This window comes from Physeter macrocephalus, chromosome 15 (genome assembly GCF_002837175.3).
Source record: "Physeter macrocephalus isolate SW-GA chromosome 15, ASM283717v5, whole genome shotgun sequence".
Taxonomy (NCBI): Eukaryota; Metazoa; Chordata; class Mammalia; order Artiodactyla; family Physeteridae; genus Physeter; species Physeter macrocephalus.
Window position 1 is genome coordinate 901,023 of NC_041228.1, and position 22,394 is coordinate 923,416.

Below are 22,394 nucleotides of genomic sequence, written 5' to 3' on the forward strand. Positions count from 1 at the left end.
CTCTGCAGCCCCGGAGGGCAAGGACAGGCCCCGCTACCTGCATCAGTACGTTCTCAAGTTCCCTGAGGCAGACAGAGAACCATCCTGAGGGCTGGAATGGCCCTGTCCCATTCTTGCCAGGCCAGCCTGCTGGGGGAGGGGGCCAGGAGCCCGGCCACGTGGCCGCTCACTCCGGAGTGATCCGGCGCAGCACAGGAAATGCCCCCTCAGTCCCACGGGAGAGATGCCTGCTGTCAGCCCCCAGGTCCCTCCCCATGTGAAGGCACCATCCCCATCGCTGCCCGGACCCCTGACATAGGACCCCTCAAAAGCTCAGTGAGCATTTTCCCTTTGTTCATCACATTTATTGGCTTTCTTCAACTCCCAGGCCTTGTGGTGAGCTGCCCACGTGGCTGGGTGTGGCTCCTGGCAGCTGGGTGGGCATGAGCCCTGCCCCGACTAGACAGCTGCCCTGCGGGCGGGCTGCAGGCTAGCAGAGCCGGCTCAGCCTGAATAGCAGTGCCAGGCAGGCGTAAAGCGCATACGCACAGCCCTGGGCCTCCGGTTTCCAGCACACCTGGGGGGCGCCCACCTGTGGCTCAAGGCCGCACTCCTCCAGCAGGACCCAGGTGGGTGCCTCTGAGCCCCAGCTGTCCCCCAGGAGCTCGGCCGGCAGGGACACGGCCCTGCACTCCTGCCATGGGGTGCTCTGCTCCAAAAGGCTCTCCACCTGGCAGAACAGGGTGGGAGGTTGTCAGAGGGGCCCCCAGGCTTGTGGCACCACCCACACCACCCCAGCCCAGATGCACTGGGTCCGCACCTCCGGCACAGCCCCTCCCCTACAAGCTGGGCCCTCTCACCAGTTTGAACGCCCCCGACAGGGCCCCCATCTCCAGCACCTCAGCCAGCAGCACGTGCTGGGTTGCGCTCAGCACTGGGGAGAGACCTTGGGTGAGAGGGGGTTCCGGAAGGCCAGCTAGGGAAGCCCACATTCCTGCTCCCTACCTGTCCCACCCCCGGAGCCCCTCACCAGCTAGAGCTTGCAGCAGGTAGAAGACGGGGCCGGCAAGTTCCTCTTCTAGCCTTCTGGAGGAGAACACCAGGCACTCGAGGACAGCACCCACCGGACCATCCCGAGGCTCCAAAAGCCCGCCACACAGGCCGTGCTCCAGCTGGGGGTAAGGGCGCGGGGCGGGCGGGTGAGCGTGGGGGCGGGGCGCAGGCACCAGCTCCGCCCACCCCGCCGCGCCCCAGCTCGCCCCGCCCAGCTCGCGCCCACCCCCGCCCCCCGCACGCCCGCACGCCCCACCCAGCTCGTTCACCGATTCATCCAGGGCTTGCAGGGCAGCCTCGTCCCGCAGCACCTGCCCGAGGGCCCCCAGCAGCTGCCCACAAGGCTCCTTGGACAAGCCGTTCAGGCCCACGGCCCAGGCCCCCACTTCTGCCTGCAGGCCCTGGAAGTCTTCGGTGATCGCCAACCGGTCCTCCACAGGCCCGTCTGTGGGGACAGGGCTGCCATTGCCCAGGTGCCCACATGGCCCCGGCGAGCCCTGGTTATGGAGGGCAGACCACAGCGGGGCAGAAGGGGAGCCCACCAGGGGGGTGGCCAAGAAAGTACTGACCCGACAGGAACCTGAAGTGGGCAGAGAGGAACCTTATGGAGGCGAGGCAGGAGGACTGCTGCAGCTGGCCGCCTGCAACGTAGGAGGGCCTGTAGCCTGGACGAGGCAGGGCTGGGTCCCCAAGCCAGAGAGGGCTGAGGCCTCCCCTCGGCCCTCACAGCCTGTCACCACCACCCCAGTACCGGCAGCCCGGGGCAGGAAGCAAAGTCAAAGCAGGCTGGTGTCAGCCTGTCACTGTGTGTGTGTGTGTGCGTGCGTGTGCGTGTGCGTGCGCGTCCCCCGGCTGTGCTGTGCTGGGCAGGAGAATGCCTCGTCAGCTCGTACCACTGCCCAGGTCCACAGGCCTCACCTTCCTGCTGTGGCCTGAAGGTCGTCTGCTTCTTGTCCGGGAAGAAGAGGATGTCTGGCAGCCAGGCAGGAGCAGAGACGGGGAAAGCAGGTTGGCGGAGCACCTGGCATCTCCCTCCCAAGCCGGGGCCCCCTGTGCAGTACCCCCGTTGTGCCCCAACCTCCCAAATGCCAGAGCAAGGGACCCTCGGCCACCCCGACCCATGAAGGTATGCAACCAGATGCCCCCAGTGACCCCTGGTGGCTCTTCCAGGCCTCTTTGCCTCTCTGCCATGGAGTCTGGGCCCCAGAAGTCACCGTGATCCTGGCTCACCCCAGTCAGGGCCAATAACCAGCTGGGCCACCCGAAATGCGAGGATGCTGCCCGAGGGGATGGTGACCATCTTCTTCTGGCTCAGGTGGCCCTCACCTCTGCCCTGAGGGATGGATACGGGCTCAGGACTGGGCTCTGGGTTATGGGGCCAGAGGTAACAGGGTGCTGGTGGCAGGGGTCTACCCCACCGCCTGGGGACACTGCCCCCCTGCCTCCCCAGCCCGAGCCCGCTGCAGGACCTGTGGCGCACACCTGCAGGCACGTGGCTCCCGGAAATGCAAACTGGCCTGAGCCCTCCTGCTTTTGGGTCCGGGTGACTTCCACCTCCTTCTGTGTCTGCAGCACCTCGGTCACGACGAACACGTCATGCCCGCGATTCCGCAGCTGTTGCAGGACTTTGTGCTCAGGCTGCCGCAAGCGCCTGTGGTGAGCGGACCAATGGGAAGCTCGCAGGGGTGCACCCTGCCTCCCCTCCCCCTTCCACGGGACGGCTTCCCTTCCCTGGACGTCAGCCTTTGTGGCCCCGGGGGCTGGGGGCGGTGACGCGGCCGAGGAGACCGAGGGCTCTGTGGATGGCCAGGCGCGGGATACCCATCGTTCCCTCCCTGGTGCTCCTGACGATGTTTGTGAGTGGGTGGGGTGCAGGAAGAAAAGACGGGGTCCAGTGGGGACGGGCGGACACCTGAAGACCTCTGGAGGGGCCCACCCTGTTGGCTGGCTGCTCACCTGGCTGCTCTCTCCCTCCACTCCCTGCTGCTCCCCGGGTTCAAATCTCACGTCTCTGCTCTGAACCGATGGTCCTCCTCCCCAGGGTCCCTGTGTCTGCTCCACCCCAGCAGCCCAGCCTCCTCGCAGTGGGACTTGGTCTGACCCCTGACCCTAGGGCCCTGCCTGGCCTCCCTGGCCCGCAGGATGCAGGCCCCCAGGACCTCTGCAGCCTCCTTCCCTGCCCACTGGTCCCAGCACGCCCCTGCCTCTGGGACTTCCCTCAGCCTGGCAGAGACCCCCTGTGACTCCTGCTGCCCCGAGGTCCTGACCCAGAGGCCGCCCCGGGGCTCACCTCTCTCGATGCATGGCTTCCCAGGTGTTGGGGGCCACGCGCAGCACGCACACGTTCATCGAGGCGCTGGAGCTGCCGGACACCGCGGCCCCGCCTGACAACTTGCCCTGTCCTGGGGCCGCCAGCTCCACGCTCCCCTGCAGCTGCCCGTCCGTAGCGTCGTGGAAATGGAAGGTGCTGCCACACTCCACGGCTGGAGCAAGGCCAGAGCTGAGGCCCGTCCCCCCATCCGCCGCCTGTCTGCCTGGGCGGAGGGGCCTCTGCAAAGCGCCTGCCCTCTGGAAGCAGAGAGCCCAGAGGCCCAGAGCAGGTGGCAGCGGGCTGCCCACTCCTCCCCCCACCCGACCCATGGCTCTGACCCAGTGGCACGGGGGTACCTGGCTCCGGGGCGTCGGGCTCCAGGATGTCCCTGATGGACAGGTTGACACGTGTGTAGCGGTGTCTCCAGAACCGTGAACTCGAGGGCTTCCTGCCCAAGAGGCAGTAGAGCTGGAAGCTGGAGGAGCTCTGCAGGCTGTCCACAGGGGTGAGCTCCCCCCCGTGGTCCAGCTCCCGGACCACGCTCTTGACCACCCTCGCAAAGGCCGCTGCCATGCTCCTGAGGAGGGCAGCTGGGTCAGGCCTCGCACCCGCAGGGCTGGAGGAGGGCGGGCGGGAGAGGGGCAAGGTAGGTACTTGGACGTCTCCGGTGATGGGGAGCTCTTTCCCTCCAAAGCAATCCTGCTTGGCTAGTCCTGGGATGCTCTGCCTGACGGAGAGCGCTTGCTGCTATCACCCAACGCAGAAACAAGCAGAAGTATAGCCGGTGGTCCACTAATCCATCTTTCCGAGGGGCCACGGGCACCGCCAGGGTGGGACGTCATTCACGGCCCTCAGTGGGACTCAGGCCATGCACGCCATCTGTTCTGTGCTCAGAGTGCCCACACGAAGCCCAAGAAAGCCCTGGGACTCAGCGCTGGGGGCGGGGGGGGCAGCCCTGGCCGCCCACCAAGGCCTCTTGTCACTTTGTCACTTCAACAAGGCTTAGGGCTGCTCACGAAAAGCAGCCACCGAGGAAGGGCAGGGCAAGGCTGGGGACTTGGAGTGACCCCAGGCCACTGCTCTGTCTGCTGTAGCAGCTGCCCCCCTGGCTGAGGTGTTCAGAGGGCAGGGGAGGAAACAGAAGCCATCACTTCCTGGGCAGTTGGTGCAAAGGCCCACAGCAAGGCCCAGCCAAAGTGTCCCCAGCCCCTAGACGTGTCCTCCAGGGCTTTCTCTGCGCCCAAAGCTCCGTGAGCCACTAGTCTGTCTTCAGGGGTCAGAAGCCAACGTGGGCCTGACTCAGAACCCAGGACATCTGGGCTCCAGGCACGGGGGCCAGCCCTTAGGAAGCCTCTGAGCTTCAGGGCTGGTCTGAAGTCTGAGAATGGGCCAAGGGGCACCTAGAGGGCCTCCCTGGAGTTAAGCCCAAACTAGCCGGGCTGGGGAGGGCACCCCCTTCCCAGAGGCCTGGGACTTCCCCAAGCCGGTCTGGGATTGCGAGTCCTTGGGGGGCTTGGGGAAGCCGCAGAAGGGTGCCCGGACGGACCAGGTCTCCACCCAGAGGAGCTGGCCTCCCCCAACCCAGCACTAGGGAGAAGCCCACCCGGCAGCCAGGGCAGGCAGTGGGGTGCGGCGCGCAGGGGCGGGGAGCAGGGTGTGGGAGCAGCTCACCGTGACCGTGACTGTTGCGTGCCCGCGCCCACAAAGCTGAAGCCAGGCCGCTCTGCTGGCTGGGATCGGAGGGCTCTGCCCCGGAGCTGCCGAGCGAGCCCACAGCCCAAAGTTTCCCAGATCCAAAAGTGAAACCTCGCGGGCCTGGAGCAGCGACAGCCCGGAAACACCCCCTGTGAGCCCGCCCCGCAGCCCGGCGGGGGTGGGGGAGGGTCAGGGTGCGCCAGCTCGTGCCCCACCCGCTGCTGCCTCCAGCTGCTGGGCACCTCTTCAGTCCTTCTCTCTGGAAACCCTGGGCCACGGCAAAGCGTCTGAACAGACGGAGCTGCCGAGCGAGCCCACAGCCCAAAGGTTCCCAGATCCAAAAGTGAAACCTCGCGGGCCTGGAGCAGCGACAGCCCGGAAACACCCCCTGTGAGCCCGCCCCGCAGCCCGGCGGGGGTGGGGGAGGGTCAGGGTGCGCCAGCTCGTGCCCCACCCGCTGCTGCCTCCAGCTGCTGGGCACCAGCTGCTGGGCACCTCTTCAGTCCTTCTCTCTGGAAACCCTGGGCCACGGCAAAGCGTCTGAGCAGACATTTCCTTAAAGAAAATGTATGGCTACAAATGGCCAATAAGCGCACAGGAAAATGCTCACACCATTAGATGTCAGGGAGCTGCAAATCCAACCGCAGTAAGATGCTGCTTCACCCCCATAGATAACTGTATAAAAGAGAAGTGACAAGTGTTGGGGAAGATGGGAAATTGGAGCCTCACACACTACCGGGAATGTAAATGGATGCAGCCGCGGCCGTGCAAACAGTCTGGCAGTTCCTCAAAAAGTTAAACAGAGAATTACCATTAGATCTCATTCATTCCACTGCTAGGTGTGTATTCAGGAGAAGTGAAAACATATATTCACGCAAAAACCTGCACATGGATGTTCCCACAACATTATTGTTAACAGCCACAACGCAGAAGCACCGCAAATGTCCGTCTGCGGAAGCACAGACAGAATGTGGTCAGTGCGTACGATGGAAGACACACGGTGGTGTGGTGCTCAGTCATACAAAGGAATGAAGTTGTGACTCACGGCACAACGTAGACGGACCTCAAAACATTATGCCAAGTGAAAGAAGGCAGACGTGGAAGACTAGCTCGCGTGATTCCTGGAGGCAAATTGTTTAGAACAGGCAAATCCGGAGGGACAGAAAGCAGATTAGTAGTTGCCAGGTGCTGGGGGGAGGGGGATGGGGAGTGACAGCCTCTTTGGGGAGATGGAAATGTTCTCAAGCCGACTGTGGTGATGATCACACAACTCGGAATATGCTAAAAACCTCAGGGTTTTACACTTTTAATGGGTGAATTGTATGGCATGTGAATTATATCTCAATAAAGCTGTTACTTTGAAAAGCTGAAGCCAAGTAACAACATCCAGGCCTGTCTCAGGTTCTCAGCACCCTCACTCTCCTGGGCTGCTTGCGGATCATGTCCAGGGCAAGGCCGCCAGGAGCCCCGTGCCCCCTTTTCTCCACCAGTCCACCGCCACATCCTGCCTCTGGGCCCTATGGCACTCTGGAGCCCGCACCAGGGCCCCTGCCAGTTGGCTGGCCTGAGACTCACCCCGCAGGCTCCGCCACGTGCATTCATTCGAGCCATGAGTGTTTATCAGCACCTGGTGCCATGTGCTCCTGCAGAGGAGGGCTCTGGCCGTGAACGGGACAAGGGCCCCTCCAGGTAGAGCCGCTGGCAGCGGCCCCAGTGCCAGTACCGGGGAAGTGACTTCCTGGGGTGTGTGTTTTGGAACGTTGCTGTGGCCCCGGGGCTGAATGGAGCATTGCTGCAGCGACTCCTCGCGCACACGTTCAGGTCTTTGGCAATAACCTAAACAAGAGGCGCTGGGCTTGGTGAGTGGTTGTGTCTCTAGGCTCCTGAGGGCAGAGTCAGCCTGAGAGAACAGGAAGTGAATCCACTGGGGAGAAAAAGCAGAAGGAAGGTGGGCCGGGCTGGCCCTGCACCCCCTCCCCCTCCCCCGTTTGGAGGCCTGGGGAGCGCCCGGACATTTCCAGGGCCAGGAAGTCTGGGGCAACCTCCCTTCTTCCTCACAGCCACTCTGTGATATGGGGGTGGGTGAGGCCTCCCTGGGCAACGTCTGGGCAGACCCTGGGGGTCCAGAGCCGGCTAGGACACCGCGCCCTGGGGGGAGAACCGGGACCAGGGATGGGAGCCTGGGAGGGGGCTTCTGGCTGTGCGCGGGGAAGGGTCAGCACCTCGGGGAGGGTTCTAAGGAAGAGGAAGCTCACCGCAATCCCATGCCTCCACCCACCCGGTGCGGGGCAGGGCCCGCCAGGCACTGCTGGGAACTGGGCAGTGGAGGCCACAGCCTCCGCCCTGGGAGGGCCGAGCCCCTGGGAGGAACAAAGGTCGTAAGACCCAGGAGATAACCAGGACAGCCCTTTGGAGGCAGCGGTTGGGATACCTCAGAGGACATGGGAGAGTGGGCTTAGGGAGAGGAGGCCTGAGGGCGTCCAGGCAGGGCCTCCAGGCAGGGACAGTGGAGGCCAGGACCGCGCGAGACGGGGCTAGCGGGTAGACGGCCCGAGGAACCCACCCAGCCCCGGCCATCGGGCATCAGGGACGGCCAGGGTCCAGGGAGGGTAGGGGGAGCTGCGGGCCTCGGGCTCATCTGGGTCCGCGATGTGGGTGGTGCAGCCCGGGGGGCTGGCTCCACCCTGTGCCCGCCTCCCAGTGACTTTGGGGGTTCCCAGGGTGCCGGAAGTCGGCGCCCAGGATGTCGGCAGCCGCGGCCCGCGCCGCCGCGCCCCCAGGGCCCGCGCGGCCAACAGGCGCCCCGGAGGGCCCCGTGTGCCCGAGAGCCGCTCGGCCGGGAGTGAACGAACGCGGAGTGGGGGGCCGAGAGGGTGCCAGACGCACTGAAGTCCCAGGAGTCCTTTCCTTCGGGACTTGAGTCCCCGCGGGGCCTCCCTCCCGCTCGCCGCCCCCGCCCCCCTTGCTGGCCCGGACCCGCGGCGGCGGCTCGGACCGCCGGCCAGCAGGGCCTCTCCAGCAGGCGCTCAGTCAACGCTCGGCGGATCGCTGGGCGACGCGGCGGCCCCGGAGCAGGGCGGTCTCGGATCCAGGGGCGCCCCGGGAGCCAGGAGGGGCGTAGGCCGCAGGAAGGGGCGGCAGAACTGGGCGGGAGGCAGGCGGGGAAACTACCCCCCGCAGGTCGGGATCAGCGGAGGCTCACGGCGCGTCCCGGGCGCGGGCGCGGGTGACTAGCGGTTCCCTTCGCCCGCGCCCCGCCTCCAGCCGCCCCTCCCCCGCACGGGCCTCCGTCCTGTTTCCTTTGGTCCTCTGTCCGGAGGCCTGCGGCATCCTGCCTGGCTCCCGGCACTTTCTGCTGACAGGGGTCGGGGGAGCGACTCAGAACCTGCCCCACTCCAACTGGTCCTCTGCAGAGGGAAGCGGCCCTATTGCTCTCGTTTCCGACGCTCTGAGCCTCACTTCACTTTGCCCCAGCTGCAGGAGGCTCTTGCTGCTGGGATCCAGGCATTGCTGGGCTGGGGCGGGGGGGTGCCTCTTCCACCTAGGCAGGTTTGCCCAGTACTAGGGCATGTGGGAAATTGTGGTGGTGAGATTCTCACCATCCATCCACCGTGGTCCCTGAGAGCCTCGTGGAAATGCTGCCATCTAGGAAACAGTAGATTAATCAACTTTTCTCCCAAGAGGATCTGGTTCTGAGGCTCATGCTTTGCCGTGAGGGTGGAGGGTCAAGTGGGGGATTGGAGGCTGGGATGAAGGAGGGACCCACAGAGCCCTCAATGGCAGTTCTCTTCTACACTCACTTCCTGCCTCTCTCCCTCTGGGATGAAAGGCCAGGGGGTATCCATGGGGTAGCGGTCCCAGCCGGCCAACCACCTGTTCCCAAGTGAGGGCCCGGTGAGTCAGAGTGCCTGACTCCCACCGTATGCAGACCTCCTGGAGGGAAGGAGATGGCAGGAGGGGGACATTCCCCAAGGGAGGTGCAGCCTGGGTTGGTGGAGGGGGGGATGCAGATACTTTTGCAGGCCATAGAGCCAGGAGACAGGTAACAAGCTCAGAAAGGATGTGACATTTTGTGCTCGGGCCCTGCTAAAAGTGCATTCGGTACAGCTGCATTGCTTTCCCTTTACTACTCTCCCACCCCCTTCAGAGAGGCTGGTGCCTGGGGTAGCCTTATGTGGTGGGGCTGGAGAGAAGGGGGGTGTGCAAGGCCAAGGGCAGACATGGGTGGGGTGGCCAGGGGAATAACTTGCAGCTCAGGAAGGCTGCTTGGGCTAGGGTGGGGAAAAGAGCAGGAAGCTGGGTGTGGGAGAAGGGAGGAGGGCAGAGAGGGATGTGAGGGGTGCGGTGGGAGGCAAGTCCCCTGTGAGGGGAGCGAGGGAGGCGTCCACGGAAATGGCCTTCCAGCTACAGGGATGTCTGTTCCTCAGCACTTGTTTGCCGAATGCCAGAAATGGAGTCCTTTTTATGGCCCCAGACCTGCACCTGGGCAGCCCTATGGGAAGGTCCACCGCAGGGAAGAGAGAAGATTGGCAGAGAAGAGATCACTCGGAGAGTGGGCAGCCAGCAAGAAGAGACCACTGGAGGAGAGAGATGGCCAGGAAGTAGCTGGCCCAGGATGCGCAGGAGTCTGGGGAGGGTGAGGCTACCCTGTGATTTGGGATGGGAGATTGACCCCCTTTGTGTTGGTCTCCTCATCCTTAAGATGGAAACGACAGGGTTGTTATGAAGACTCAATGCATTAATATGTGTTAACACTAGAATGGGGCCTAGGGACTTTCTTCCTGGTGCACTGGTTAAGAATCTGCCTTCCAATGCAGGGGACGCGGGTTCGATCCCTGGTCGGGGAACTAAGATCCCACAAGCCGCCGCGCAACTAGACCCACGTGCTGCAACTAGAGACAAGCCTGCAACAAAGAGCCTGCGCAGCCAAAATAAATAAATAAATAAATAAGTAAACAAACAAACACAGACCTGTGCTTTAAAAAAAAAGGGGGGGGGGCCGGCACGATGTAATGGGCTATAAACATGCTCAATATTTTTGTTCCGTGTAAAGAACTCAGCACCTGACTTTAAAATTTTTAATTTTTATTGATTATAGTTGACTTACAATGTTCTGTTAGTTTTTGGTATACAGCAAAGTGATTCAGTTATACATGTATATGTATTTTCATATTCCTTCCCATTATGGTTTTTTACAGGATATTGAATACAGTTCCCTGTGCTATAAAAGTAAGACCTTGTTGTTTATCTATCTTATACATAGTAGTTTGTATCTACTAATCCCAAACTCCTAATATATCCCTCCCCATCCCTTTCCCCCCGGCACTTGATATTTTTTTTCATAAGGCCTTGCACATGTTTCATTATCTCTTTTGGGGGGATTCTGAAAAGTGAAATTCCTCAAACGGTATTCAGGGTCTTGGCACGTGTTGCAAATTGCCCTTCAGAAAGGCTGTGCCAACATCCAAAAAGTGAATAGTGAAGTCTCTTCCCCTCACCCCCAAACACTGAAGGCAGACTGTTTTAATCTTTGCCAGCTTGATGGACATCAAAGAGGTTTTTTTTGTGTGTGTGTGGTACGCGGGCCTCTCACTGTTGTGGCCACTCCCGTTGCAGAGCAAAGGCTCTGGACGCACAGGCTCAGTGGCCATGGCTCAGGGGCCTAGCCACTCCGTGGCATGTGGGATCTTCCCGGACCGGGGCACGAACCCGTGTCCCCTGCATCGGCAGGCAGACTCTCAACCACTGCGCCACCAGGGAAGCCCGACATCAAAGAGTTTTAAGTGTAACTGTCAAGGTCAGTTTTAAAGAGCTAATCGTGACAGCACTTACATCCCACTTACAGTTTCACAACTCCAGGAGACAAACCCACAAACCTTGCCTCCTCTCAGCAAGTGGCTGGGCTCTCCCCTCCACCACCCCAGGACTGAAGTCCAGGAGCAGAGAGCTTGTTGGGCACAGAAGACAAGTTCAGCACTAGACCCATGAATCCGTCGGTTTGTGCTAATAAATCACCCCAAAACCTAGTGATACAAACATCCACTGGTTTGCTCATAATTATGTGAGGTGCCCTAAGTCATGACATTTAGGCTCATCTCTGCTCCACGTGGTATCACCTGGGCTCATCGATTTTGTGGCTAGCTGGCAACCACTGGCCTCATGTGTCTGGCAGACGGCTGGCTGTCAAGAGGGTCAGTGGTATTAACTAGGCATGTGCTGTCCCTCCTCCATCAGGCCAGCCCTGGCTCATTCATAAGGTGATGGCTGCAGGATTCTCAAGAGAAGCAAGACAGGGCAAGTCCAGAGAAGTGCTTTTCAAGATGCCTGGTGGGAAATTCCCTCATTCTACGAGAACTCCCGTACCCTGCCCTCAGAGTTCTGCCAAGGCCTAAGGGTCTTACACAGTGTTCAGCTGGTGGGGTATGACCTGTGGCTCACCCCGTCTCACAGCCTGAGTGCAGGGGCCATTCTATTGCCTGGTCTTCCTAGCCTGGGGCCACCTCGGCCAAAGAAATCCCAGGGTGCCCACTGCTGTATGTTGAGTGGAGTAACATTGACTCCCTAAGGTGGGTTCAGGTGCTGACCTAAGAGGCTGTGGGCTGCATCCTCACCTGCAGGAGACACAGTGCATGTGACCCCTTGAATCAGTGGTGGCATGTGTTTTACCTCTACATATGTTATAAACCCACAATACGTTTCTATTATTTTTGCTGTATCTATTTATCTTTTAGAGAAAATAAGAAATGAGAATTTTTAAAAAAATTACTAACATATTTCCCGTTTCCTGTCCTCTTTCTTCATGTAGATCTGTCTCCATATTGTATCATTTCCCTTCAGCTCGAAGAATTTCCTTTAACGTTTCCTATTTTTCAGGTCTGTGCAAACACATTCTGTCCACTTTTTTTTTTTATTGTGGTAAATATATACAAGTTGTTATATAATCTTTTTTTTTTTTTTTTTTTTTTTTTTTTTGGGTGCGGGGCCCCCTCACTGTTGTGGCCTCTCCCTTTGCGGAGCACAGGCTCCGGACGCGCAGGCTCAGCGGCCATGGCTCACGGGCCCAGCCGCTCCGCGGCATGTGGGATCCTCCCAGACCGGGGCGCGAACCCGGTTCCCCTGCATCGGCAGGCGGACGCGCAACCACTGCGCCACCAGGGAAGCCCTGTATAATCATTTTTAAGTGTCCAATTCAGTGGCATTAAGTACATTCACAGTGCTGTGCAACCATCACCACTGCTTGTTTCCAAAACTTTTTCGTCGCTCCAAACACAGACTCTCTACCCAAAAAGCATTAATTCCCCATTCCTCCTCCCCTCAGCCCTTGGTAACCTCTGATCTACTTTCTGTCTCTATAAATTTCCCTATTCTAGCTATGTCATATAAGTGGAATTTTGCCATATTTGTCCTTTTGTGACTGGCTTACTTCATTTAGCATAATGTTTCTGAGGTTCATTTACGCTGTAGCATGGATCAGTACTACATTCCTTTTCAAGGTTAAATCCTGTTCCATTGTACGGATACACACTGTTTATCCATTCATCCTCATGGACACTTGGGCTATTTCCACCTTTTGGTTATTGCGAATAATGCTCCATCCAACACTGGCACACGTTTGAGTCCCTGTTCTCACTTCTTCAGGGTATACACCCGGAAGTGGAAGTGCTGGGTCAAACCCTAATTGTTTTTAACTTTCTGAGTTAAAAACACCAGACTGTTTTTCCACAGCGGCCATACCATTTTACACGCCCCAGCTCTATAGAGGAATTTACACACCTGGTTTTATACTTGTTTCCACTGATACACCAAAATCTTTCATGTTTTCAGAGGTTTAACACGTCTCTGTAGGGCCTCTTCGATCTTGGACGTTTCTTCTCCTGTCCTGGCCCGCGAAACAATAGAATCTCTTGGGCCCTCATCCCACCAGGTCGCCCCTGCAGAACCCCCGGAGCCTAATTCTACGCGGAAGGAACTGCGCTGCAGCTGGGGTGGGGTCTGGGGTTCGGCCCCTCGCCCAGTCCCGCAGGGAACGAGAGCTTTTGGCGGAGAACCCGGCCAGAGCGCTCCAGGGCGGTGACCACCTGCCGCAACACCCCCCCTCCACACTGGTGGTGAGTCCACTTCCCGGCGCTCCGTAGTGACGTTTCCCCCAGCTCTGCGCATGCGTGACCCCGCCTCTCCAGCCGTTGCCAGGGCGACGGCGCAACTCTCCCGCTCCCCCTTCCCGCGGCCCGGCAGTCGCCCAGGCCTCGCCTCAGTGCGCAGTCTCGGCACCTCCCCGCGCTCCGCCCAGCCCGCGGGGAAACGGTCGCGCGGTGATGCCGTCGCGGGGGCCTGGCCGGGCGTCGCGGACTCCGGAGATGGAGGAAAAGGAGCAATTACGGCGGCAAATCCGTCTCCTGCAGGGTGGGTCGGGTCGGGCCCGGGTCGCGCGTCCCTTTCTTCCCCTTCACTTCACAGCGGGCCCTTGCCCGCCTCCCCTAAGGGGGTGGCTTTCCGTCCTCGGTCTCGGCGGCTAGGTCCGGTCGGGTGGGGAGGTAGGTGGGGTCGGGCCGGGTCTAGGGGACCCGGAGGGGCGTCCCTACCGGCCTGGGTCACCTCCAGCTCGGGTTTCGACGGAGGGTGCGAGCGTTTCCGGCGCTGCGGCGGGTGGCGGCTGGGCGGTCGCTCAGTTAACCGGCGGGCGGGAGGGGCCCCTCCACCCGCACGCGCGGGCACGTACTCGGCGCCCCCTGGGCGCTCCCTCGCTCCCGGCGCCCGACAGTGGCAAAGCCCCCTCGGGGCCAGGTGTGTGTTTCTTTCCCGGACAGCCCGTTTTGACGCTCCTTCCGTCCGTACAGCCACACTTTCCTTGATGTTCCCGGCCCAGACTCCCCAGTCTTCAGTTTCCAAACTTTTCCATTTTTAGACCTAATGTGGTTTGCTATACTTAAAAAAAAAAAAAATTCCCCTTGTAAAGTTATTCCCACAAAGAGAAGACTTAAGGACTTGGAAAGTGTGTATGGGGGAGAGTTCAGGTGGGCTGAGCCCACCTTCCAGGCACTTGCGGGCCCTCCGTCATATCTGCCCTGAGGTGTCAACAGGTCTGGACCTGGCTCTCTTTGGGCCTGGGGGCGGGACATATGGTGGGGGAGCGTTGTAACTGTGGGGCTTGTTGGCTGAGTTGTAACAGCTTGGGTTGTTTCAGCCGAGGCCTGTGCCCCACCTGCACGGGCACAGCTGTCCAGGGGCTTCCTTGGCAAGGCCCCGTGGCGGTCCACTGCACTGCGATTCCAGATGATTAGGCCTCTCCTCTCCTCAGGGGAGGATGGTGTGACATTCTTGTCAAGTGTGGAGTACCCAGGGGTGTTGCTTATCCTACCCTCACTGTCTTGTGTGCTAGGCAGGGAGCTCATTAAGGTGCAGCCCTGCTCCCTCTCTATCTGTGGGCAAGCCAGAGGGCCTCCACGTCTCTTGAGGCATTACAGCGTAGGGCGTCGCTGGTCTCGTCATACTGAGTGACACTTCTCAAAGGATTGTGAACCCAGCATAATATTCCTGGTGGATAGGGAATATGCCACAGGGGTGCATTTTAAGGATAAGCAACTAGAAATAGGATTGAAGTAGAACTGACGGGAAAAGACTTATGGAGAAGATTGGCCTAGGGAATTTGGGCTGACTTTCAGTGGTTCTCAGGCACTGGCAGCTGCCCCTCCTGCACTGGGACCTGGCAGGATCCACTGGGGTCTGTGGGGTGTCTGGTCAGCTGATGCCCCTCCAGGGAATTCTCACTGATTTTACTCACCTTCCGGTTAACGGGGCCTGTGCTCCTGTCTCCTCAGGTCTGATCGATGACTACAAAAACCTCCACGGCAATGCCTCTGCCCCAGGCACCTCCGCCGCTTCCCAGTGGCAGCCGCCCACTTACAGCAGCGGCAGGGCTTTCAGTGCTCGCTACCCTCGTCTGAGCCGGAGGGGCTTCTCCCCGAACCATGGGCCTGTGTGGCGCAAGAAATACTCCCTTGTGAATCGGCCCTTGGGATCCTTGGACCCACCCGGCGACTGTGCTGCGCAGCTGCCCCTTGGGGCTGGGGGCAGCCCGGGTCCCGACCCCCAGCAGTACGTCCTGGAGAGGCAGGTCCAGCTCAGTCCGGATCAGAACATGGTCATCAAGGTCAAACCACCGTCAAAGCCGGGCTCGGCTAGCACTGCAGGGGTCCTGCGGGGCTCCTTGGAAGAAAACGGGGATCCCCCCTGGAGCGGCCACAGGCCTCAGGACGGTGAGGGTGAGCCTCTCGGTGGGCAGCGGCAGCCCTCGAGGCCAGGAAGAGCCAAGGGGAGCTGCAGTGAGGAGGACCCCCTGCTGGTCTGCCAGAAGGAGCCGGGCACGCCCCGGGCGGTGAAGTCGATGGGCACCGTGAGCAGCAGCCCCTCGGAGCCCCGGCGGATGGTCAGGGAGAGCGGAGTCGCGGCCAGGGCCCGCTTCCTGCCCTCCAGCCCGCCCCAGCGCGGCGGCCCGGCCCTGGACCGGAAGGTGGGCTCACACTCTGTGGCCGGCTGTGGTACACAGCTCCCTGCGGACGGGAGAGCAAACGCCGGCCATGCAGATCAGTCAGCTGCCTCTGGCCTGGTGGCAGGCCCAGCTAGACCTGCTGCTGGACCCAGGCAGGCCCGGGAGCCCTTGCTGCTGGTGTCCTGTCGGACCAACAAGTTCCGGAAGAACAACTACAAGTGGGTGGCTGCCTCGGCGAAGAGTCCCCGGGCCCCTCGGAGGGCCCTCAGTCCCAGAGCGGTGGCGGAGAATGTGTGCAAGGCCCCCTTTTCCGCAGCGGAACGAACGGAGAAGCCGCAGCTCCGAGCCGACATGGATGCCAAGCCCAGGAGGTCGGCCACAGCCTCCGTGCCTGGGGCCTCCCCGAGCAAGTACAAGTGGAAGGCCTCCAGCGCCTCGGCCTCCTCGTCCTCCTCCTTCCGTTGGCAGTCAGAGGCCGGCAGCAAGGACCATGCCTCCCAGCTCTCCCCAGTCCCATCTAGGTCCCCCCCAGGGGACAGACCAGCAGTGGGGCCCAGCAGCTTGAAGCCCCTCCTCAGTGAGACCCCGCTCTCTTCTTACAAAGTGAAGAGCCGCACCAAGATCATCCGCAGGCGGGGGAGTGCTAGGTGTGTGGCCCCGCCCCGCCCCAGGGCCCTGGCCAGGCAGACTCCGCCTTGTATGCAGAGCAGGTGGGAGGGCCCACCTGCAGGGTGTGGGAGGCAGAGGGAAGCATCGCCCCTGATGGGGCCTGAGCGTCAGGGGCCTGCGCGCAGAGCTTTGCCTGTGGTGGTGTCACCATAGTCAGTAGGAATGAGGCCGGGGTCACTGCTGTCCCTTATAGCTGAATGACAGGGCTCAGCCTGGCTGGGGGCTGGCCTGGGCCCCCAGCCAGGCGGGGACAGGTGGAGGTGGTGGCAGCATCCCACCCTTTCTCCTGCGGGCAGGAGACCAGAGATTGCTGGGTGGTTTCTGTTCTGGGCCCACAGGGTTTGTGCCCAGGCCAGGAGCAGGGCAAGCAAACCCAGGGCGCAGTGTCTCTGCGGGAGGGGGTTGCCTTTCCACCGGGGAGGAAGGCTGCCCCTTGATGGCCGGGTGACAGGGTGAGTCACTGCCTCACTTGAACCCATGTCACCTTCCTTGCCCTCTGTCGTCTCAGATCTAGAGGAGGCTCGAGGACGGTGTCATGGCCTAGTGCTCCGTCTGGGGTCAGGACTTAATTGTGGTGGCTGCCAGTGGCAAGGGCAGAGGGCCTGCCTCTGCCATCAGACGTGGGGACACTTGCTGTCCTCCCAGCAAGTCCCACTCCAGAGGTCCTTTCTGCTGTCTGACCTTGATCTTGGGCCCTGCTCTCCCAGATAGGTGCTGTTTCGTCTTGGATTCCTCGGGCTCTCTGCCCTCCTCACTTTTTCTGGACAGTGGCCTCTGTTTCAGCCAGTGTGGGGAGGGGGTCACGAGGCTGGTGGCAGCTCCTCCTCCGTACAAGGCCTGCCTGCTTTGCTTCTCCCCCAGCTCCAGGCGGGGGCTCATCTGGCCTGGGGAGGTGCAGGAGGTGCTTGTGGAACACTGGGTGGGGGTCGAGGGCTGCTCTCCTGCGCCCTCCGCCTGCCTTGGCTCTGGGATCCTCCAGGGTTGTGGCTGGGAGCCCGGCAGGGAGGAGGAGGGGGGTGGCGGGGGGGGGGATGGGCGGGGAGCAGCCTTCTGACGGCTGCTGAGGTTGGTTAGGTGAGAAAGCGAAGCGGGCCGCCTCCGGGGGCTGAGTCCATGTTGCTGGCACCTGGGTGGGCAGGGCTGGGGAGGTGAGCCACTCGCTGGGGGAGCCTGTTAGGAGCTGTCTGCGCTTTGTCTCTGCAGCGTGCCTGGGGACAAGAAGAGCAGCCCCCCACCTGCTGCCACGGCCCAGAGCCAGCTCAGCCTGCGGCGGAGGCAGGCCCTCCGGGGGAAGAGCAGCCCCGCGCTGAGGAAGACACCCAGCGCGGGCCTGATGCAGCTCACCAGGCACCGGCTGTGCCGCCGGCCTCCCGGCCGGGCCCCGCTCCCCGCCAAGGAAGGTATGACCAGGAGGAGGCGCTCCCTGTTGGGACCCGCCTTCGCCACCCACCTTGCACTGCTGGGCCCTGGCCCGGGAGCGCTCAGCCTGGCGGGCGGTGGGTGGCCTGGGCCAGTGAGTGGAGGAGGAGAAGAACCGGGGTGCCGTGCCCTGCGCTCTGGGTCGGGGAGATGCTGCCAGGCAGGCATGTGGTGGTCTTTTCAGCGTATCCCTCCGGCTACGTGCAGCCAAGTCCGTCTCGGCAGGAGGAGCGGGAAGGTAGATGAGAGGGAGGAGCGGGAAGGTAGATGAGAGGGCGGCAGCCGCGCAGCCCTGAAGGGGGAGGAGGCGTGGCTTGTGCCGCCCGGGGCCTCTCCCTCCTTTCCTCGCTGCCTGGGCCGCAGGTCTACCCCTCCCCTCCCTGCCGCCTGCTGCCTTTTCTTTGGGAAGCCTGAGCGGGCCTGCGAGGGGTCGCCTTTGCCCTCTTAATGAGTCCCCGGAGTCCAGGAACGGAATGGGGAGTGCTGTGGGCGTGGCCCCCGCAGGAGGCCAGCTCCCCGCTGCCGCAACGGCAGTGCTGGCGGGGTGGGGGGGCTGCAGAGCCAGGCGTCATCCGGGTGCCTGGTCCTGAGGTGGCCCCTCTGAGCGGCGCGGCGAACGTGCGGCAGCGGCTTCTAGACTGACCCATGTGAGATCTGGAGGTGACGGGCTGGGGCCGGGCAGGCTCGGCGCCGGGCGCTCCAGCCGGGGCCTTGTGCTCTGACACCTGTGCTACGCTTGGTGCCTGGGGAACCCCGCTGAGGGCGTGGTCCCTGGCCTGGCCAGGAGGCTTTGAAGGAGGCTTCTGGAGGAGCTGGTGCCTGGGCTGTGCTGAGCATCTGCGCGGAGCCGGCCGTGGGAGGGTGGGCCGTGGGGTCCCAGGCAGAGGGTCGAGCAGGGCGGCAAGAGGGCTGTGGGGAAGGGAGGCTGGAGGGTGCCGGCCTCCCGCACATTCTCCTCTGGCCGTGTCCCGTGCGCCGTGGCAAGTGTGGATTTCTTGCCGGGTGACGGAGCCGAGGAAGCCCCGTGAGCGGCCCCTGGTTGCTGCGCGGTGGCTGGATCGCGGCTTGGGCCTTGGCTGCAGGACTGGCTGGGAAGGAAGAGGATGGAGGTGACCGGCGGTCAGGCTGCCGGGGGGGTGACTGGAGAGGACGAGTTGAGGATGCCCCTCGATTCGAGAGACTGGTGGCGGGGGGCGCCCAGGGAGCCTGAGGGCAGGTGGGGGGTCAGGTGGCCTCTTGGGGCAGCTGGGAGAGAGGCCAGGAGGTGGTGTCTGTGGACATCTGGGTCTCTTTGGGGACACATGGCCCCTGTTCAGATCCTCTCTGTCACGGTGTTGTCTTAGCCGGCCGAGATGTCAGGCGTGCAGAGAAGTTGCAGACAGATCTGTCCCCACAGATGAGGCGTCACGCGGGATGGCAGCGGGCAGGCCGTGATGGTGTTCAGGGCCGGCTGTGGGAGGTGGGCGGTCCAGGAGACCCAAGGCAGGGGTGGTCCCTCCTGCCCTCTGGTGCCTGCATTCGAGCTGGCCAGCTGCTGAGACGTTCCCTTCGGGACTTGCCCCTAGCAGGGTGTGTCGGGGCGTGCCAGGTAGGGCCCCTTGTGGAGGTGGTATTTCAGCGAGGCTTGACTGATGGACATGGTTGGAGGTGGCTTGGGGGAGGAGTGTCCCAGCCGGGGCAGCGTGCTGGGAAGGCCCTAAGGCCCTGTCCCGCCTTCTCGGGCCCTTCCTGACAGCAGAGCTCTTGGGGGATCTGGTGGGCGTCTGCTGGGCGTCGGGCCCCCTTGCTGGGCCTGGAAGCAGGTGTGTGTGTGCAGCACCTGCTGGGCAGGTGTTGAGTGTGGCATGGTCGTGGCAGACAGGGCCCCGGGCCTCTTGGCGCCCTTCCTGCCGCCCAGGGGTGCTGAGTCCTGATGCAGGTACGCGCGCTGGCCTTGACTCTGTCCCTGCCAGGCCTGTGCTGCCCCTGCCCCCGCCCCCAAGGAGCCTGGCCTGGGGGTCGACAGCCCCAAGGCAGGCTGCTGCTGGCCCGTGCCGTGGGCACCCCAGGGAAGGAGCGCCACACGGTCGAGGAGGTCCTCCTGTCTCGTGGGCTGGGGACCCACGGCCCGAGGGGCCCTCTGCAGACGGGTGGGCAGCGGTAGCACCGGGAACTCTCCTTGCAGAGCCAAGCTTTCCCACCAGCCAGCCAGGTGGTCCTGGGTGCCCTCTCTCCCGGCTCCAGGCTGGAGGGCTCTGGTGTGGCTTGGGGGCCGGGGTGAGGGCTGCCCCAGGCACGCGAACAGCCTGGCAGCAGCCTTGCTGCAGGAACCACTGGTCAAGGGGCGGCCAGGGAGCTGGAGAGCTGGCTAGGGGCCTGTGGGCAGCGTCCCAGGGCCATGGGCCAGAGATGTTCTGGGATGCTCACCCGGTCACGGGGTGGGCAGAGGGGTGAGGGGCTGGTGGGGGCACGAGCGCTGGGCCTGCAGATTCGGTAACCAGGCCAGGTGGGAGAGGAGGTGGCGTGTGTCCTCCCTGGAGCTGCACCTGCACTTGTGAATAGCCTGGCCCCCTTGTAGGCCTAGAGCAGAGTGGGGTGCAGGCTGGGGACGGTGGCGGCTGCCGCCTGCTGGCAGGGCAGCCGTGGTCCTCAGTGGGAGGGGGAGAAAGGCTGAGGGCACCGCTGGGTGTGGCGCTGTCAGGTGGGGACTGCGGCGCCTGCCAGGGGGGCTGCCACAGCCCCTGCCTTCACGCTCCTCTCCACCAGGAGACAGATGGATCAGCTCAGAGTTGTGGACAGTGTGATAACCGCGCAGAGAACGCCCTGCGGGAGAGGTGGAGGCAGAGGAGGGGAGAGGGTCCTGCTGGGGGAAGGGCTTGCAGAAGGCTTCCCCTCACTCAGCCGCTTGTCCATCCCCCCGTGCATCCTCTGTCCTCCACCCCCTCATCCCCTCCCCATCCCCTGCACGTCTGTCTCCTAGGGTGTGTGTGTGCTGGGGCCGTGCTGCGTCGGTGGACACAAACGGCTCCTCGGGTGCTTGTAAACAGGCTGAAAAGTTGCTTTCGGGGAATTCCTTGTCGGTCAAGTGGTTAGGACTCAGCCCTTCCACTGCTGGGGGCCCAGCTTCAGTCCCTGGTCGGGGAACTAAGATCCCACAGGCTGCACAGCGCGGCCGAAAAAGAAGAAAAGAAAAGTTGCTTTCAGGTGGCAGAAGCACTGAGGAGAAGGCGACGGCGGCAGTGTTGCAGGGAGCTCCGGGGAGCGGGGGGCGGCGGGCACATCTCTGAGGGGCGACATCTGAACCGAGCCCTGCGTGAGGAGAGGGGCGCGTGGGCACACCTGTGGAGGCGAAGTCACAGGTAGGCTGAGCTTTGCCTGTTCCAGGAGCAGAGACTGGTCCTTTGTGGCCGGTGTCCTGGAGGGTGGGAGGGGCCGAGGCCAGAGGGCAGGTGGGACCAGGTGACGGGAAGGGGTGCTAGGCCACAGCAAGGAAAAGGGGGTTCTGTTGGGAAGCCCCTGAGGGACAGTGGAGGCACCTGGGCCTGCATGGGTATGCTCAGGGACACAAGGCGGCCGCGTCGGGGCGCCAGGAGTGTCCAGCGGTCCCGGAGGGGCAGCAGCCAGGATGAGACTGCCGGTGAGGACTGAATTCCAGGCCGAGGGGTGAGGTCCTCATCCTCGAGACTTGATGGCAGGGAGCTCACTGGAGAGGCTTGCGCTGGCGAAGGAGAGTGTGCTGGGCAGGCATCGTGAGGCCGGGACAGGTGGAGGTCATTTCCCTGGGCTGACGGCTCCCCCAGCCCCCTCCTTTCGAAAGGCCTGCCCGGCTCCCCCCTTCCCAGCTCTGCCTGCCTGCCCTCCGTTGCTGGGCCTGAGCAGCTGTGCATGTGCGCGTGCGCGTGCGTGTGTGCGCGCACGCGCTCAGAGCGTGCTCTCCTGTCTCTTGGAAAGTGCAGACCCCACCTACGGGCCACTGGCAGGGCCTCCCTGGGAATGGGGGCAGAGGCTGCCTCTGCATCTACTTGCTTTGAGGCATCTCTGCCCTGTTTCCCACACAGACTTTTAGTGCCAGATGCAGCCCTCCGCTCGGAACGGTGTCAGACCTGACCCCTTTGGGACTCCCTCGCTGCTGAGGAGGGGGAGAGGGAGAGGTGGGCTTCCCCGCCTGGGTCCCCACTTCAGGCCGGCTGTGCAGCCCGGTGGCCAGCAGAGGGCGCACTTGCCCCTCTTATTCCTTTTCCACCTTTTTCTGGGAATTGATTGCCTCATTTCCTCTTTATGTGAAAGAAAGCAGATATCGAGTGATTTGCAGCAATAACCTGCTAATGCTGGGCCAGCATCGAAACTCCCCTGTTCATTTCAAGCGGCAGATAAAACACTAATACATAATTATCCTTGCAAATTGGATTGTTTTAAATAACCAAAAGGCTACAGCCAGGAGAAAGCGATCCCATCTCCCTTGAGTTACTATTGCAGTGTAATTGCCGCGTTCAATCAATTTCCCTGGCGTTAGAAATTCCATCACAATCAACATTAAGCTTTATTCATTGTGATGGCTAAGAGCCGGGCCATTTCTCCTCTTTTTCTTAACTGGCAAAATTAATCAGGGAAAAGATTTTAAACATTTACCCGTGCAAAAGAGGTCAGCTCTGCCACTATATTGCTCAGCAGATAAGGGGGCTAATAAAAAGAAAATTGAATTACTAATGATCACCAGGAACAGAGTATATAAAACCTGGCAGTCGCCGGTTCAGGAGAAGGGAGAATCAATTTTCTCGGGACAAGGTGTGCTCATTTTTT

At 61.9% G+C, this 22,394-nt stretch overlaps 2 protein-coding genes across 4 annotated transcripts in view; one reads left to right on the plus strand and one right to left on the minus strand.

Annotated features, from left to right (window-relative positions):
- Nucleotides 1-307: 307 nt before the first annotated feature.
- GSDMD (gasdermin D) lies at nucleotides 308-5,327 on the minus strand. 3 transcript variants are annotated; one of them, XM_007113106.4, is made up of 11 exons: nucleotides 5,015-5,327; nucleotides 3,700-3,920; nucleotides 3,323-3,515; nucleotides 2,515-2,683; nucleotides 2,263-2,365; nucleotides 1,951-2,004; nucleotides 1,602-1,673; nucleotides 1,302-1,477; nucleotides 1,010-1,151; nucleotides 840-913; nucleotides 309-709 (listed from the first exon to the last, which is right to left on the minus strand). In XM_007113106.4, exons 2-11 carry the CDS (start codon nucleotides 3,914-3,916, stop codon nucleotides 470-472), a joined length of 1,440 nt encoding a protein of 479 aa, XP_007113168.2. In that variant the 5' UTR covers nucleotides 3,917-3,920; nucleotides 5,015-5,327; the 3' UTR covers nucleotides 309-469. The 3 variants fall into 3 exon arrangements, with proteins under 3 accessions (XP_028356486.1, XP_007113168.2, XP_007113167.2); XM_007113105.4 differs by having other exon boundaries at nucleotides 3,700-3,959; XM_028500685.2 differs by lacking the exon at nucleotides 1,602-1,673 and having other exon boundaries at nucleotides 308-709; nucleotides 3,700-3,959.
- Nucleotides 5,328-13,336: 8,009 nt separating this feature from the next.
- The window catches only part of ZC3H3 (zinc finger CCCH-type containing 3), a 31,426-nt gene continuing 22,368 nt past the window's right edge, over nucleotides 13,337-22,394 (plus strand). Inside the window, exons 1-3 of the mRNA XM_028500653.2 lie at nucleotides 13,337-13,441; nucleotides 14,857-16,174; nucleotides 17,400-17,596. Of these exons, the coding sequence (XP_028356454.1) occupies nucleotides 13,354-13,441; nucleotides 14,857-16,174; nucleotides 17,400-17,596 (1,603 nt within the window). The 5' untranslated portion in view covers nucleotides 13,337-13,353. The remainder of the gene's footprint in view (nucleotides 13,442-14,856; nucleotides 16,175-17,399; nucleotides 17,597-22,394) is intronic.